This window comes from Nothobranchius furzeri, chromosome 5, assembly GCF_043380555.1.
Source record: "Nothobranchius furzeri strain GRZ-AD chromosome 5, NfurGRZ-RIMD1, whole genome shotgun sequence".
Lineage (NCBI taxonomy): Eukaryota > Metazoa > Chordata > Actinopteri > Cyprinodontiformes > Nothobranchiidae > Nothobranchius > Nothobranchius furzeri.
The window spans coordinates 35,005,819-35,020,140 of record NC_091745.1 but is presented as its reverse complement, the minus strand read 5'-3'; the positions used below and the strand labels follow the sequence as shown (position 1 = coordinate 35,020,140).

At 42.8% G+C, this 14,322-nt stretch overlaps 1 protein-coding gene across 1 annotated transcript in view; it reads right to left on the bottom strand.

The window, feature by feature from the left end:
• Nucleotides 1–221: 221 nt before the first annotated feature.
• The window catches only part of LOC139070038 (exostosin-1a-like), a 41,633-nt gene continuing 27,532 nt past the window's right edge, over nt 222–14,322 (bottom strand). The window contains exons 2-11 of the mRNA XM_070551614.1: nt 13,121–13,214; nt 8,934–9,041; nt 5,799–5,918; nt 4,182–4,314; nt 3,173–3,291; nt 2,771–2,866; nt 1,227–1,316; nt 963–1,123; nt 714–885; nt 222–562 (exon numbers count right to left, since the gene is read on the bottom strand). Coding sequence (XP_070407715.1) covers nt 377–562; nt 714–885; nt 963–1,123; nt 1,227–1,316; nt 2,771–2,866; nt 3,173–3,291; nt 4,182–4,314; nt 5,799–5,918; nt 8,934–9,041; nt 13,121–13,214 — 1,279 coding nt within the window. The 3' untranslated portion in view covers nt 222–376. The remainder of the gene's footprint in view (nt 563–713; nt 886–962; nt 1,124–1,226; nt 1,317–2,770; nt 2,867–3,172; nt 3,292–4,181; nt 4,315–5,798; nt 5,919–8,933; nt 9,042–13,120; nt 13,215–14,322) is intronic.

The following is a 14,322-nucleotide window of genomic DNA, read 5'->3' as shown; positions in this document are numbered from 1 at the left end:
ATAGCTAAACACAATCAAAAATAGTGTTATCCTCTTCAGATTGTTATTTCAGTAAAAACTCTCACGAGTATGCATCGTGTCCAAAGCTGAACAGTCATGTTTGTCTCTGTTGGGTCGCTGATGCAGCGAGCCGTCCTTTCCACCTGAACTCAGGTGTAGTTAGAGTTAGGGTTACTCATGAGGCGTCTGAGCGACCCCCCGACCCCATGAGAGCAGAAAGTAGAGGACAAGCTCTCCACATGATTTTACCTCCACGTTCCCTGGACCTGTTCCAGTTCAGCTCCACGCTGCACGCATCTACATGTCCGCCCCCTCGCTCTTCACCTTCTGTGTTCACAGAGCGGGGGTGGGGTGGGGTGGGGGGGCCTCAGGAGGGTTATAGTCTCTCGATTTCCCTGTATTTCTTTCTCAATATAGACACCTGGTCTTTGAACAGGACTGGGTCCAGCCTCATCTGAGAATGGACGAGAGGCATGGTGCCAAACCAGTTGGCAAACTTGTTCATGCAGGTCTGACGCTGGGCAAAATGGTCCGGGTCGGCCCAGCGGGAAGCTCTGGAGTTCTGTGGGGGTGGAGGGGATGAAAACAAGTGAGACGCTGCAGTCTGTGATGATACAGAGTAGATGAACAACTAACCAGTAAACACCATTTGTGCTTGTTCAGCCTCAACACCAGCTCTGAGCTACACCTGCGTGTGAAGGGATCACACTCACCTGGCCCATCATGGTTTCCTTGTATTGTTTCTTTTGGGTGACCTTGATGGGGGGTAGTTTAGTTACTGAGGAGACAAGAAAATTCATCAGGATGTCCTCGCAGTTTGACATCTGGTCCACCATGGTCCTCAGACTGGCTGGAAGGTAGGTGGTGTACAGGTAGTGGTAGTACCTGTGGGAGAAGAGCGACGGAGTGAGAAGAGAGACGGCGGCACGGTTGGTGTTAGAGCCAGAGAACAGGGTCGGTACTTGTGATAGACGGCAGCCCCCGTCAGCACCATGGAGTAGTCGTTGGTCCATTTGGATGTGTAGCCCCACCGCTCCTTGTTGCTGTCCCAGAAATGGCTGCGGGCCGGGTAACCAACGAGGCGGTCAGGGAAACTCTGCCACACCGTGAGGGCAAAGTCCACCTGGATCAGAGGGAGGGACGGAGAGAACAGGCACGCAGCTTTGTCACATCCAGAGAAACCAATCAAGCAAAAGACCGTTAACGTGGTTTAGTGGGAGACGGACCTCAGTGGTGGAGAGAACCGTGTCTTCATCCAGGCTGAAAACAGCCTCGGTGGGGATGGTGTCGTAGGGAAGAAAGCGACTGCTGATCACCTACACACACACACACACACACACACACACACACACACACACACACACACACATATAACATGGAAGTAGAGCAGCACGATGTGATATCTGAGCATCAACAGCAACATGTCTGTGCGCGTCAGTCACATGACACATTGTGCTGTGATGTCAGAAGTGAAATAACTAAACGTTCTCATCTAATGTTAAAGCCTAGTTAACATTTCTCCTTCTGCAGGTCCTGAGACAGTATCCGTGTTCCCACAGGTACACCGACGGAGTAGAGCCCAATTTTCTAACTATCCGTCAAAAGCGACGGAGTCCGCAAGCCTGTGATTGGTCAAGACGCTGAAGAGTACACAGCAAGCATTTTATTCGTGGAAAGAAATGACGGTAAACGTGGGTTTGGAGGTGGTGACTGCATGAAGAGGTGGAGGAGAACGAATTCTAAAACATAAACGCACTAGAGGCGACCGCAATGATGGCAGGGTACCCCAGAACACGTTACGCCCTCTGCTGTCCTGGCAGAGAACTGATTCACCACATTGACACACCAACGCCGAAGAACAAAAGGACAACATCTCCATCAGTACATGTACGTGTATGTGTGTGAGTGTGAGTGTGAACTATGAACTAGGTTAAAGGGTTCCTGACACGCAGCGATCCCCCAGTCCCAAAACTTCTTAACCAGCCTGCAGAAGCAGACCACAAGGGGTCGAGTCACGTGATCAAAAACTGTGAGGCATTTGCTGTTTGATGCACCTCTCAACAATTTACCGCAACGGAATTGATTCAAGCTACACAATTAAGAACAGGGGGCGGCGCTTTAAACCCATTGGCCAATAAAGCTTTGTTTTATGGGGTGGGGTGTGACCCTTCACCTGTTATATCAGGTACGATGTTGACCAAAGCTCACACATCAGGATCGGCGCTATAAAAGGTTGAGGCTAATATGAGGACGCTAACAGAAGCTAGGCTAACAGACACATCAGAAGGACATTTGAAGGTTTTATATTTTGTTGGACTGTGGACATTTTGACTTGTTGTGGACTAAGTTTTTAACAGCAGGACGTTGAGTGGGCCCTTGGACATAGAAGCATGGTTTTGTTTAAGATGGCTCTGTTCTGTCAGTGACAGGAGTATTCAAACAACAAACTGGACATTATTTAGCATTTCCTGGTGGTTTCATGAGTGTACTGTGTCTACAGCTATGATTCAATCTCTTTCTGAAAATCGCTGATTTAATGTAATTTACTCCCCGCTGCGTTTAAAACTGTCAGCAACATGGCGGCAGCTTAGCTTAGCTTAAAGTGCTTCCTGTATTTTTTATCTTGTATTATACGATATTAGATGATAGAAAAGAACAACAATGGAATAATAACAGCTGTTACACTGGAAACCTCCTACATGACTGTCGGCTTCCACCTCGTAGCGGCGATCTGTCGTTATAACAGCTTTACATCTCGTACGATCCCTACCTTGTTCTCTCCCTCTATGACAACTAGGGGCACCGCAGTGGCGGGCCAGCGGTGCTTGGCAGGAAGAGCTTTGTCACAGTTCCACAGAATTATCACCTGCACAAAGGATCAGAGTCAGACAAGCGTTCAGCCGCACCTTTCAATCAAACATCTTTAAACTCACTTTTGTGTCTATGCATTTATGCAAACATGTCAAAACAGATGTTCACAAATGAAGAGTAATAAAGTTCATCTCCATATTCATAAACCTGCATGAAGACGAGGATGTGATGAAGACAACCTGCTCCATTTGTCTATTTTAGGAACTGTCTCCCAAACGACTTCAAAGCAGCACACTATAAACACCACAACAGGAAACGGAGACAACACAACTCGACATCAGGATGGAGTGAAACTAGTCACCTGAGCACAGTACTGAGATTTGGCCACAGCCACAAGCAGCTTCATCACGGGTTGGGATAGGGAGACCAGTGGGGTGACCACATGGATGATTGCTGTAAACTTGGGGTTTGGTTTGATACCTGTGGGAGAAAACTAAAGTCATTCTTCTGTGAGTTTTAGGCTTGAAGAAACAGAAATCAGTAAGTTTTAGAAGGACTTTACATGTTTTACACCAAGGTTCCTCACAGAACAATCAACAGAGATGAAACAAGTGTGTGTGGAACGGGTCTGGAACCAAAACTTGCTCAACAGTTAAAAACAGTTTTCTGTGGAGCACGTCTTGTGACCTAGCCACATACCTGTGTGTGCTTTACCTACCAATTTCAGCACGCCTCCAACTAAAACCAACAGAAGACGGGAGAAATATAAAGCAGTTCTACGTGAGGAATGACTGTTGCGTTAAAACTGAGTGGCTCACTCTTTATTCGTTACAACGCCTGCATCACTGCAGACGCAGCACCAATCCGCCCGTCAATCTCACGCTACATCTTTCCCTCACCCCGAGAACTTGAGCCAGGAACTCACCCCTGACCCAGAAGAAGGCATTCTACCCTTGTCCGACTCAAGACCATGGTCTCAGGTTTGGAGAAGCTGATTCTCATCCCAGCAGCTTCACACTCAGCTGTGAACCTCTCCAGCGAAAGCTGGAGATCATGTTCTGATGAAGCCAACAGGACCACATAATCTGAGAGACCTGATCTTCAGGCCACCAAAACAGATCCCCTAAACACCTTGGCTGCCTCTAGAAATCATGTCCATAAAAGTTATGGCTAACAAGATCTGTGACAACGGGCAGCCTTGGCAGACATCTATTTGGGCAGTTTTAGGGTTAGCAGTAATTCCTTGGTGCTCCTGAGGTGTTTGATGTTCTGGACAACCAGAAACCGTGACGCGTCCATCAAGTTTCATAAACATAAATGTGCCTAACCAAACCTGGCTCATACACCATGTGAAGTGTTATGTTCCTGACCCAGTTTAGCGTAGTAGAAGGGGAAGTCTCTGAGGGAGGTAGAGTACTGAGGCAGCGCAAAGAGTCCACCAGGAAGACTGTTCCACATCAGGCTGCTCCTTGACCAGTGCTCCAACACCCGATCCTGGATGATCTAGATTTACAGGAGAGCGGAGGAAATTCACCAAAACATATGAACATGGTTTAGAAACAGATTCTCAAATCAACGACGGAAGTTAGAGAAAATAAACCAGGAGTCTAGAGACTGAGGTTATTTTGGGATGTCGTGTTTTATTGTAAACCACAAATCCTCCCGTTTAATCAGTTCTCTCTCCTTTTATTGTTTTCTACAAAGACAGGTTATTTTTGGTTGAGCTTCACAAGTTCAATATTTGGTCCATCTGTTAAAAAGCAGCTCATAATCTACCCAAAATACTTTAATACACGTTTAACAAACATCTGAATTAGGTTTTTATTCACAGAAAGACACAACAAAGGGAATTAAGATATATAATTCCAGCTTTAGTTTTCCACATAATTATACATTAAATAGATATTTTACAGAAGTACAAAAGCTGTTTACTCAGCTTTTACTCCAGTTACGTTGAGATTTCTAACTATAAGATGAGATTTTGAATCTGTGACTTTAAAGGCTACGGGCATCAATAACCTCCACCTTAACCCCTCAGAACAACCAGAAGGATGTTTTAATAAAATGACTGGTTACAGAACAAATCAGACCTTGTCTACGTCTTTTTAAATTGTAAAAATAAATAACATTCACAGGAAAACATGATGATGCTAGCCTCGCTAAAGGAGAACACCTCAGCTCCACACTTACCTGCTTCTGACCTTTAAGATCAAATGTCTGTGAAATTATTCTAAGATGGAAACTAGTAGTTCAAACGACTGCTGGCTTATAGGCTCACATGTAACATAAAATTGAGACAAGTTTGAAAACTGATCTACTCCTGCTGCCACTCTAGTAATTTAGCTACTAATTCAGGTTTCAAGGTCTAGCACTTTGACATGTAGAGATAAACCTGTGATAGAGGAGTTTAGAGAAGCACGAGTGCTTAACTATGTTTACAGGTCGACTCAGAACGATGTTAAAAGCCTCTTTTACTCTCAGGAATCTCATACATTCTATCTGCTGCTCTGCCCTGCACCCTTATCAATTTTCATTCCTCTCTGCTCTCATCTGTGGCTGTTTGTAATTCTAACCACAGAGCAGCATGATAGTCTGGCATTTGCTGCACAGAAACCTGATAAACGGACCTTGACAGCAACAAACTATTGACATGATTGATAGCCAAACCTGCAAGATGCAGCCTAAAAACAACGCAGCTCCACAACGGATGTCATCCTTATTTAATCTAATCTGAAGCATTTTAATGTCACTTTATATGAACACAGTCTGAAGGCGAAGAGAAACAAGTGACTTTACTGAAGTCATTAACACTTAACTGTACTTGGAAGGTTTACTTGTTTTGTTTTGATCTAGATGTATTTATATTCAAGAGAAGAGACTAAGTTAAGTGCAATCTACAACAAGTCTTTTTAAAGTAATTCCTGTAGAATCCTGAAGCTTAAATATAATGTGTGTGTGTGTGTTAGTGTGTGTGTGTGTATACATACCTCCAGGGTTGTTAGCACTATCTTCTCCACAGAATTGAAATAAGCCTCCCATAAAAACTGCGTCTGTTGTCTGAGGGACAGAATCTTGTCCTGGTGGATGGAGCGCACCGTTGATGGAATCTGAGACAGCAGAGAGACATGCCAGGAACGTGTTTCACTCCAATTAAACATCAGAACACAGGGATGTAAGAAAATATCCTTACACTGATATATCGCGATAATTCGTGTTAGGATACTGAAATGATACATTGAAGCAGTCAGTGTATCGATTTTTTGCAGAAAATTCACATTGAATGTTCTTCTTTTGTGAGGTGCAATTCAAACTCCGACTGCTAGAAGGCAGCAGTTGTAGCGCCTTCATTCTGACAGACTGATCTTGCAATAATCCTGAATGAGTCAAAGGCCCAATCCCGATACTCACACCTCCCCTCTTGCACACTGTGTTCAGGGGTGCGAGTGTGTGGGGTGTCCCGATTCTCAAGTGTGGAAGTTGACCATGCCCCCTTTTCACCCTTAATATGCACTTTCCCCAAGTCCACATCAGTACGGACTTGGGCGAAGGTATTACCCACAATCCATTGCTGCGTAGGAATGTTTAGAAGAAGGCGGACCAACGGCTCAATTGTCTTTTCTAAAAATATCTATTTCCAAGCGAAAGAAGGTAATTTTAGGACGATTAATGACATTTATTGATGCTCTAAATGTTTTAAACTAAGATTTAATGTGGACAGCAATGAATGAAAATTTTGTCAATGTTTTGTTTGAAAGTTGGTAACTCATTCACTGCCAGCGTTTTTCAGCGTTTTCACTGTTTTTTTAAGAGTCACATAACGTTGCGCACGATGATGATGTCGACGCCAAAACAACCAAAACAAAGCGGAGACTCACCTCTTACATCAGGAAGAATCTGCACGTTTCGAGCGTTATCCTTTCTTCATAATCCGTTGTCAAATTGTGATCGGCAGAAGCTTTTCCGGTTTGCGCCTCACTTTTTTTTACAGCTGCGGCCCAAAACGATCTCCTAACACATGGATTTTCTGCTTTCTAGTCACATGAACATGACGTACACGGATGGAGATCAGCTTTAGAGCTGGGATGTTTGTTCTCATGGTGAAGGGGCTTGTTCCGACGCCCACACAGTAAAAAATGCAAATGGCGATTTTGTTGTCAATGGCAGTTAATGAGTTAATATAGATTTTTTTTAAAGTAGCACAAACGGCAAGCAGCATCCCAGCATGCGTCATGGTCGATGACGCAACAGTCCCTGTCCCAATTCGACTTTTGTTTACACACTTGTGTATTACACACTCAAAGCCTGACTGCGCACTTCCTCCAAGTGCACTTCACCGAGGACCACAGGGCGCAGTGTGAGTATTGGGATTGACCCTTAGAAGCATCTGGCCTGAGTTTTACAATTAAATTTCATTTTAAAATTGCTAATTTCTGGCTTTTCATGCCACAATATATCATATGGTCTCCCCTGTAGTGTGACATAAATCGTATCACCAGATCCCTGCCAATACACACCCTTTTAGAACATAAAATAAACCGTCTACAATGAAAACTGGTGAGTGACATTCAGTCTGACCCAGCTTTGAAGTAACTTGAAAAGACCGTAGTAGTTAAGTACACAAGGAGGACTCATAAATACGAGCCTCTAAACACCAAAGTTAAACAAGTGGTGCTCGCTGCAGAACCACAAAGGCGGAGCTGCACCAGAAGGTGGAGCTGCACCAGAGTCAGCCCCGCCCATTCCAGAATCAGCCCCGCCCATTCCATCAGAGTCAGTCCAATTCCTTCCAGTTGTCAGACTTGATAGCATTCTGGAACCAAAGAGGGTGTTATAGCTAAAAAATGCAAGATTGAGGATGGAGTTGAGAAGTTAATTGAACAGTTTTTGTAAAGGTTCCATATAATTGAAAATCTAACTTTTGGAACTTTTAATCATGTTATATTGTCATTTCCTCATAAGAAGCATGCCAAAGCAATTTTTAGCCTCATTCATGCATTTTCCTCCCATCTCAGCTTCAATTTGGTCTCCTCCCCCGAAGCGGGTCTGGTCTTGGTTCTCAAATCTGGATATTCTGTGAATTTTCTGACAAATTATTTCTGAAATGACCTCTACTGAGACACCGCTGAAAAACCATACAGCCCATCTCAGAGACACACTAGGCAGCACAATTAGATGTAACGCCGCATGAGTTATAACAGATGTGGTGGTGTAGTGGTTATGGAGTCAGGTTTACATGCAGTTTTGTGCAGGTTCGCCTCCCATTACTGTAAGTTTTAGGTAGTGTACAACCTCTTTTCTTCATTTCTAGCTACACTTGCCAGTACTATGTTTACAACAATTTACTGGTATACAGTTTAACATATAATGACTAATGTGTTTTTTTATTTATTTATTCGTTTATTTAGCCAGTGTGAGTCCATTTGTGAGCAGAGTTTCAACTAAAATGCTGTTTAGGAACGACCAAATTCAAAGAACTTTTACAGACATAAATATTTTCCTGAAAATAAACATTACAACTAAAATATAAACAAATTAAATGTTTCAGCTGGCTAAATAGATTGCTGACGACCCCACCGAGAATCGAACCAGCATCAGCTGAGGGGAAAGCAAAACTTAACTCAGACGATCTCACCACTAGACTACCAAAGCCCATTCAAAAGTCTGTAATGCTGTTATACACCATTTCTGTTAGACCGGCTGTGGGCAGATATTTGCTGAAAGAAACCTTTTCATTTCGAGATATATTCAGTCTTTGTCATGTAGCAAGTTATATTTATCTTGTTTAATTGGAGCATAGAACATAGCATTAACGACTGTAAACTAGTAACAGCCGTAATTCATGTGGGTCAGGTCAGTTTGCGATAAAGTTGAAAACAAAAACGGAAGTCAGTGGGCTAGGCTGAGTTTGCGTGAATGGGCGGGGCTGACTCTGGTGCAGCTCCACCTTATGATGCAGCTCCGCCTTTGTGGTTCTGCAGCGAGCACCCTCTCAAGTTAAAATCAAAATGGCCATTTCATCAAAAGCCTCTGAAAATTGCTGCTTTATTTGAAACCATTTGTGTCTGTGTAATAAAAACAGTGTTTGTATGCAAATCGACATCTGATAAGTTCAACACGTCTACCTGCAGCAGCAGTCTCTCATCCCCAATCACAGCTGCCGTTTTCCAGTCGATAATTTCTGAGAAGGGAAGCTCCCAGCCATTACTCAGCATCACCGGCACACAAGCTGCCTGCAGGAGGAATATTATACAAACACACTGGTTTAAACCTTTCATCGAGACTAAAAAGTACATGTGATAAATGTCTTCAAGCATTGCAGCAGTCGCGCATCCTTTATATTTCATATGATGTTAGTCTTCAGTTTGTTTCATCCATTGTTTTGTGTGAGTATTTTTAGCTCTACGGCCAATAAAATGAACAACATTTGACTGACGGTCAAATCAAACCAGACCCTTAAATCAACTCATTTCACATCAACTTTGCATCAACAGTCAAGGGCCTTAAACTTTGCTCATACAAATACATTTGCAGCGGTCTCTAGTAAGAATGAATGCCTGTGAGTCACACTCTGGGGAAAAATAGCTCCAGTGCATCCGTTTCAGCAAGGCCAATTCAGCCAGAGGAGAAAGTAGCTTCAGACGACAGGATTTGGAGTCTTACTTCCTGATATTTGGCCATCTCTCCTCTGATTGGCTAACAGCAACACAACTCTATCACTGGCTCTGTCTGGTCTGCAATTTTGATGTTTTATCTCTACAAATACCACAAGCCTGGAGGAGTTCTGCTGTGTGGTGGAGTTGCTAACGCTAACAGTAAGCTTCTACTAGCCAAGACGTTCTCCGCTGTTTCCTGTAAAGGGTCAAGATGGGTGAGTCCATGAATGTTAGTGACGGTGTGACGTAGATCTGTTAGGCTTTTTTAATCCTAGAGTTTCACCGTCTGTTTTCTATCACAAGCTAAAGCAGGAGATAGGTGTAGGAGTAGGGCTGTCGCGGTAACCGCAAAAATGAAATATCGCAATATGAAGAAGCCCACCGCGCTGCATCATGGGCCACCGCGATTACTGAACTTGGTTCAACTCAATGATGCATGTTGAGAAGGATGGCTGCACTGGTATCAAAACGAAACGTTACTTCGCTCCTTTGGGAGCGCTTTGGTTTTCAGTACGTCAGCTGCTGCGCAGCCAGAGTCCTTGGCCGAGACAGAGCTGCCACCAGCGGCAAAAAAATAATAATAAACGCTCGGAGACCTGCTGAAGTCCCGGACAAGCACTGCTTCTGCAACCGTCCTGAAGAGAGTTTGAGCCGAGCTGGAGCTCACTCGCTACCTGCAGGAGGAACGCATCCACCCTGAAGAAAACCCACTGACATGGTGGAGCAACAACCGGGAGAGATTCCCTTTGCTCGCCAGAGTCGCACGCAAGTACGTGAGCGTTAATGCAACGAGCGCACCATCCGAGAGGGTTTTCAGTGTTGCTGGAAATGTTGCCACCCCTCTCAGATCCTCTCTCAAACCGTATATAGTTATCATGCTGGTTTTCCTTGTAGGTAACAAGGACGTGACCGAGCTATAAAGCACCGTCATTCGTGTGTGTGAAAGTGAAATGATAGTGCGCCCGCCCCCCGGCGCGCGCGCGCGCCCGGTACATGTAATTTTTTATGCTTGATTTTAAACAACTAAACAAAATGGGGACTTGTTTCTTATTTGTTAGATGCTGCAGCCAAATTTGCATTTAAAAGTTTAACCTTCTCCTGAATTTTGTTGTTTTTAAGTTCAGTCGGACTCCGACTGTCGCAGAAACAAACGTTACTGCGATCTGCGTTGTTACTGCCCTTTGATCTGCATTCAGTAAAGTGTTATAAAAGAAGGCACGACAATTTTTAACCTTTTTTAAATGTGTAAAAATTATGTTTAGATAGTACTGCAATAAAAAAGGGCTGCAAAAATATCGCACACCGCAATATTAAGCCACCCTGAATCACCGCAGGAGGAATTCCTCAACCGCGACAGCCCTATGTAGGAGACTATTTTCATGTTCAGCCTGCATGAAACAATCAGAGTAACCAGTCATTTTCAAGCATAAGTAAAATATGGTTTCTCAGTGAGGCTCAACTTTAAAACAGTTTTCTTCCCTAAAGCATGATTTTCCTGCACTGACTTTTGTGCTTGTGTTTTGTATGTTTAATGTACTTGTGCGTGCGTGTGTGTGTGTGTGTGTGTGTGTGTGTGTGTGTGTGTGTGTGTATGTGTTGGAAAGGCAGTATCTAGCCAGCAGTGACAAGTTCTGTAATCAGCTAAGCAGGATGCCATTTGCTGATTGATCACCAGCATACATACACGTACATCAGAGCGCCACTGAGCTCGTCTAATCTCCATGTTGTCATTAGCAAAGGTAACAATCTGCTCAAAGGCTGCCACACTTTACCTGCTCCTCTGCTTCCAATCAAGAATCCTATAGACCAATCTTGTCTTTATACAGAAGATCTCACGCACGTGCGTGCACACACACACACACACACACACACACACACACACACACACACACACACACACACACACACACACACACACACAAACACACACACAAACACAAACACACACACAAACACACACACTAATAACACTTTGGCCTCACGTGGGAAAGAGAATATTTTAGTAATTCAGGCTTCTAGCTTGTCACACAACACTTGCATCAATAATGCAAAGGCCAAAAAATGGCCTTCCCATTTCTGGGTGATGCAAATGGTCCTTATTTACACACAGTTTAAATCAGTCCCTGCGCATCCTGTAACATTGATGTCACAGCTAACACACAAGCCATTTCATTTCAGATAGCCCATCTCCAACGAACGTGCACCAGTAGAACAGACGATTTAACAGCAGATCCCAGCTGTTTTGACCCCCTTGAGCTCAGCTAAAAACATGTTTATTGAAAACAGATTGCCCCATTTCTTTCAAAAGAAGGCCTGTGTTTCCTAGCAGAATCAAAGAGAGTAAATTATTAATGAAGAATAAAGAATGAATAAATAATTTAAGAGCAGTACATAATCTTTGTAAAACTGAAGTTTTCTGAGCTGTAAAGGATTATATAGCAGTCAGTATTTCAACAAACATCCTAAATCCTCATAATCAGATCTCAATCCAACAAACATGAAACTAGTCATGAAAAGAGTCATTCACTGGTTGTGGACTTATTACAAGAAACTACATTTATTGGATTAAATAGATTTTTATATTTTATAGGGGTGTTCGACTTAATTAGCCTACCGTTATTATCGTTATTATGTCGGAAATAATCGGCATTGATTTTTACTCTTTCAGCTGCAAAACTTTTACATCCCATGCAAATATTACAGCTCAAACTCTTCAGCTGCTTCTCCTCTCACTGAAAACGTCAACATTTGACAGATCCAAGGTTTATGTTGCTTTGGCACAACTGACCTAACTTAAATTGAAGCAGCTGTCATATTTAGCAAATATGCTAAATTTTTCAGCATACATGATAGAATATATGTGATGTTAGGTACCTAAACTTGTTAACTTTTTCTTTATGAGGGAGGCCCTGCATATATTGGTACTGGTTTATATATCAATAACAGGCCGTTAACATCAAAAATTAGGCATTAGACTATAATGGAATATTAAATATCAGTAACAGAGCCGACCTAAGAGCATCCCTAACATTTATTGTACTTAAACTGTATGAAAACTTTACAGGAACTGTTATTTGAACTGAGTGTGCTGCTTTTTGGCACCATAAACATCTGCAGAAACGGGATGACTGAAGGTAAAAACGAGAACGTTTGAAGTGAAAGAAATCAGAGTTTCAGTGATTTGGATAAAATCAAGACTGAAAGAGAATGAAAAATGAAAAGGAATTTGTGTGAGCAAAACAAAACGGCTGAAGTTTCTTGTTTTCCTCTGGACTATAGCTTGTTCTGCAGAATAAGCATTTTCAGACATGAAGCATTAAAACAAAGAAAGAGGACAGAATTTTTGAGTAGATGGACGAGGAAAACAACATGATGGAAGAGAGTGACCGAGTCGGAGGCAGCAAATGAAACAGCTAAAGAGACTCACCGAGGGCTTCACTTTAGCTTTACTGTCCTAGGAACCAAAACGTCTGGGTCGATGCAGAGCAAGATTTCTAGAACCAGACTTGTACATTTTTTTAGCTGATTTTTAAACACTCTTTGCGAACTGTGAGAGTATGCGTTGAGTATAAACCATATACATTGGTGCAAACAGACGATGTGCCTAATAGTGCAGTGCCCTCCTTGGCCATATCAGCACACTGCTCTGGACTGACCTGCAAAGCCTCCAGGAAACGGAAGGAGCCCAGCCTTCGACCTCGAGGGACCAGACAGAACGTGGAGTTGTACAGCATCTCTCTGTATTCGTACCTACATGACAGAAGAAGACATTAAAGAAAATAGATGACAATGTAATCCATAAATAGCATTAACACTTGAAGCACAAGGAGCAGCATGAGAGTCACCTCCTGGAAAGCAAGAGTATTTTCAGGAAAAATCCAGTCTCCATCCCATCCAATCCAACCCTCAGGCAACACCTGCCCTGACTAAGGAGCTGCCTGGAATTCCTTCACTGAAGTTATAAATGAATACAAGAGAAACTTGTCCTGCTTGGTTAACAATGGGATTATGTTATACTAATAAGCAGGATTGGAATACTGAATGTAAATGTTTGCAAGGTGTCGTTTAGAGGGACAAACTCATGCTAAATTTTGGAATCCAGTTCAAATTGTGGCCATAATTCCATGAATATAAAGAATGCGTAATGGCAACGTAAGATAAGTTCCTATTTCCTGTTGTACTCTTGGAGCTGTTTCCCTAGCCTCTCCTTTACTTATACAATGATTGCACTTAGTGCCTCACTACTGCAAAACACAACACCCCCTCTTTACACCAGGGTGTCCAAGCTAGTCAAGAGGGCCAAAATCAAATTTAATGTCTTTGTCAGACATAAAAACATGTAAATTTTAAATTTAAACTACGTTAAAATGTTGACTCGTGGCGATTTATTTTTCATTTACACTACTATCTAAATATTTTCTACAGTTTTATTTCTCGTTTTACATGATTATATTTCATTACTTGCTTTGCATGTTCTATATGATTATACTTTAGCATAGTTTTATTATTTAAATTATTTTAATGTCTATATCATTTTATTTATTACTTATTTTCTAATTTTTGTCATTTTTATTAGCTCTTTTATTACATTTTTACTCATTTTAATCCAGTGTTTCCTCTGTGGGGGCCCTCTGCCCCGGGAGCGGTGGTCGACTGTAGCTTCCTGGGCGCTCTATAGGTGGGGGTCTATGCTCCCCCTCCACTGAGCGCCCTGACTTAGTGTGGAAGACCTGATGCTGCCGGGACAGATGGCTCCTCTGATGGCGTTTCCTTGCGTTACCATACTTGGCTCTTCTGGACTCAGCCTAATATAATTTTTACTTGTGTGTGTGTGTGTGTGTGAGTCTGTGTGTGTGTG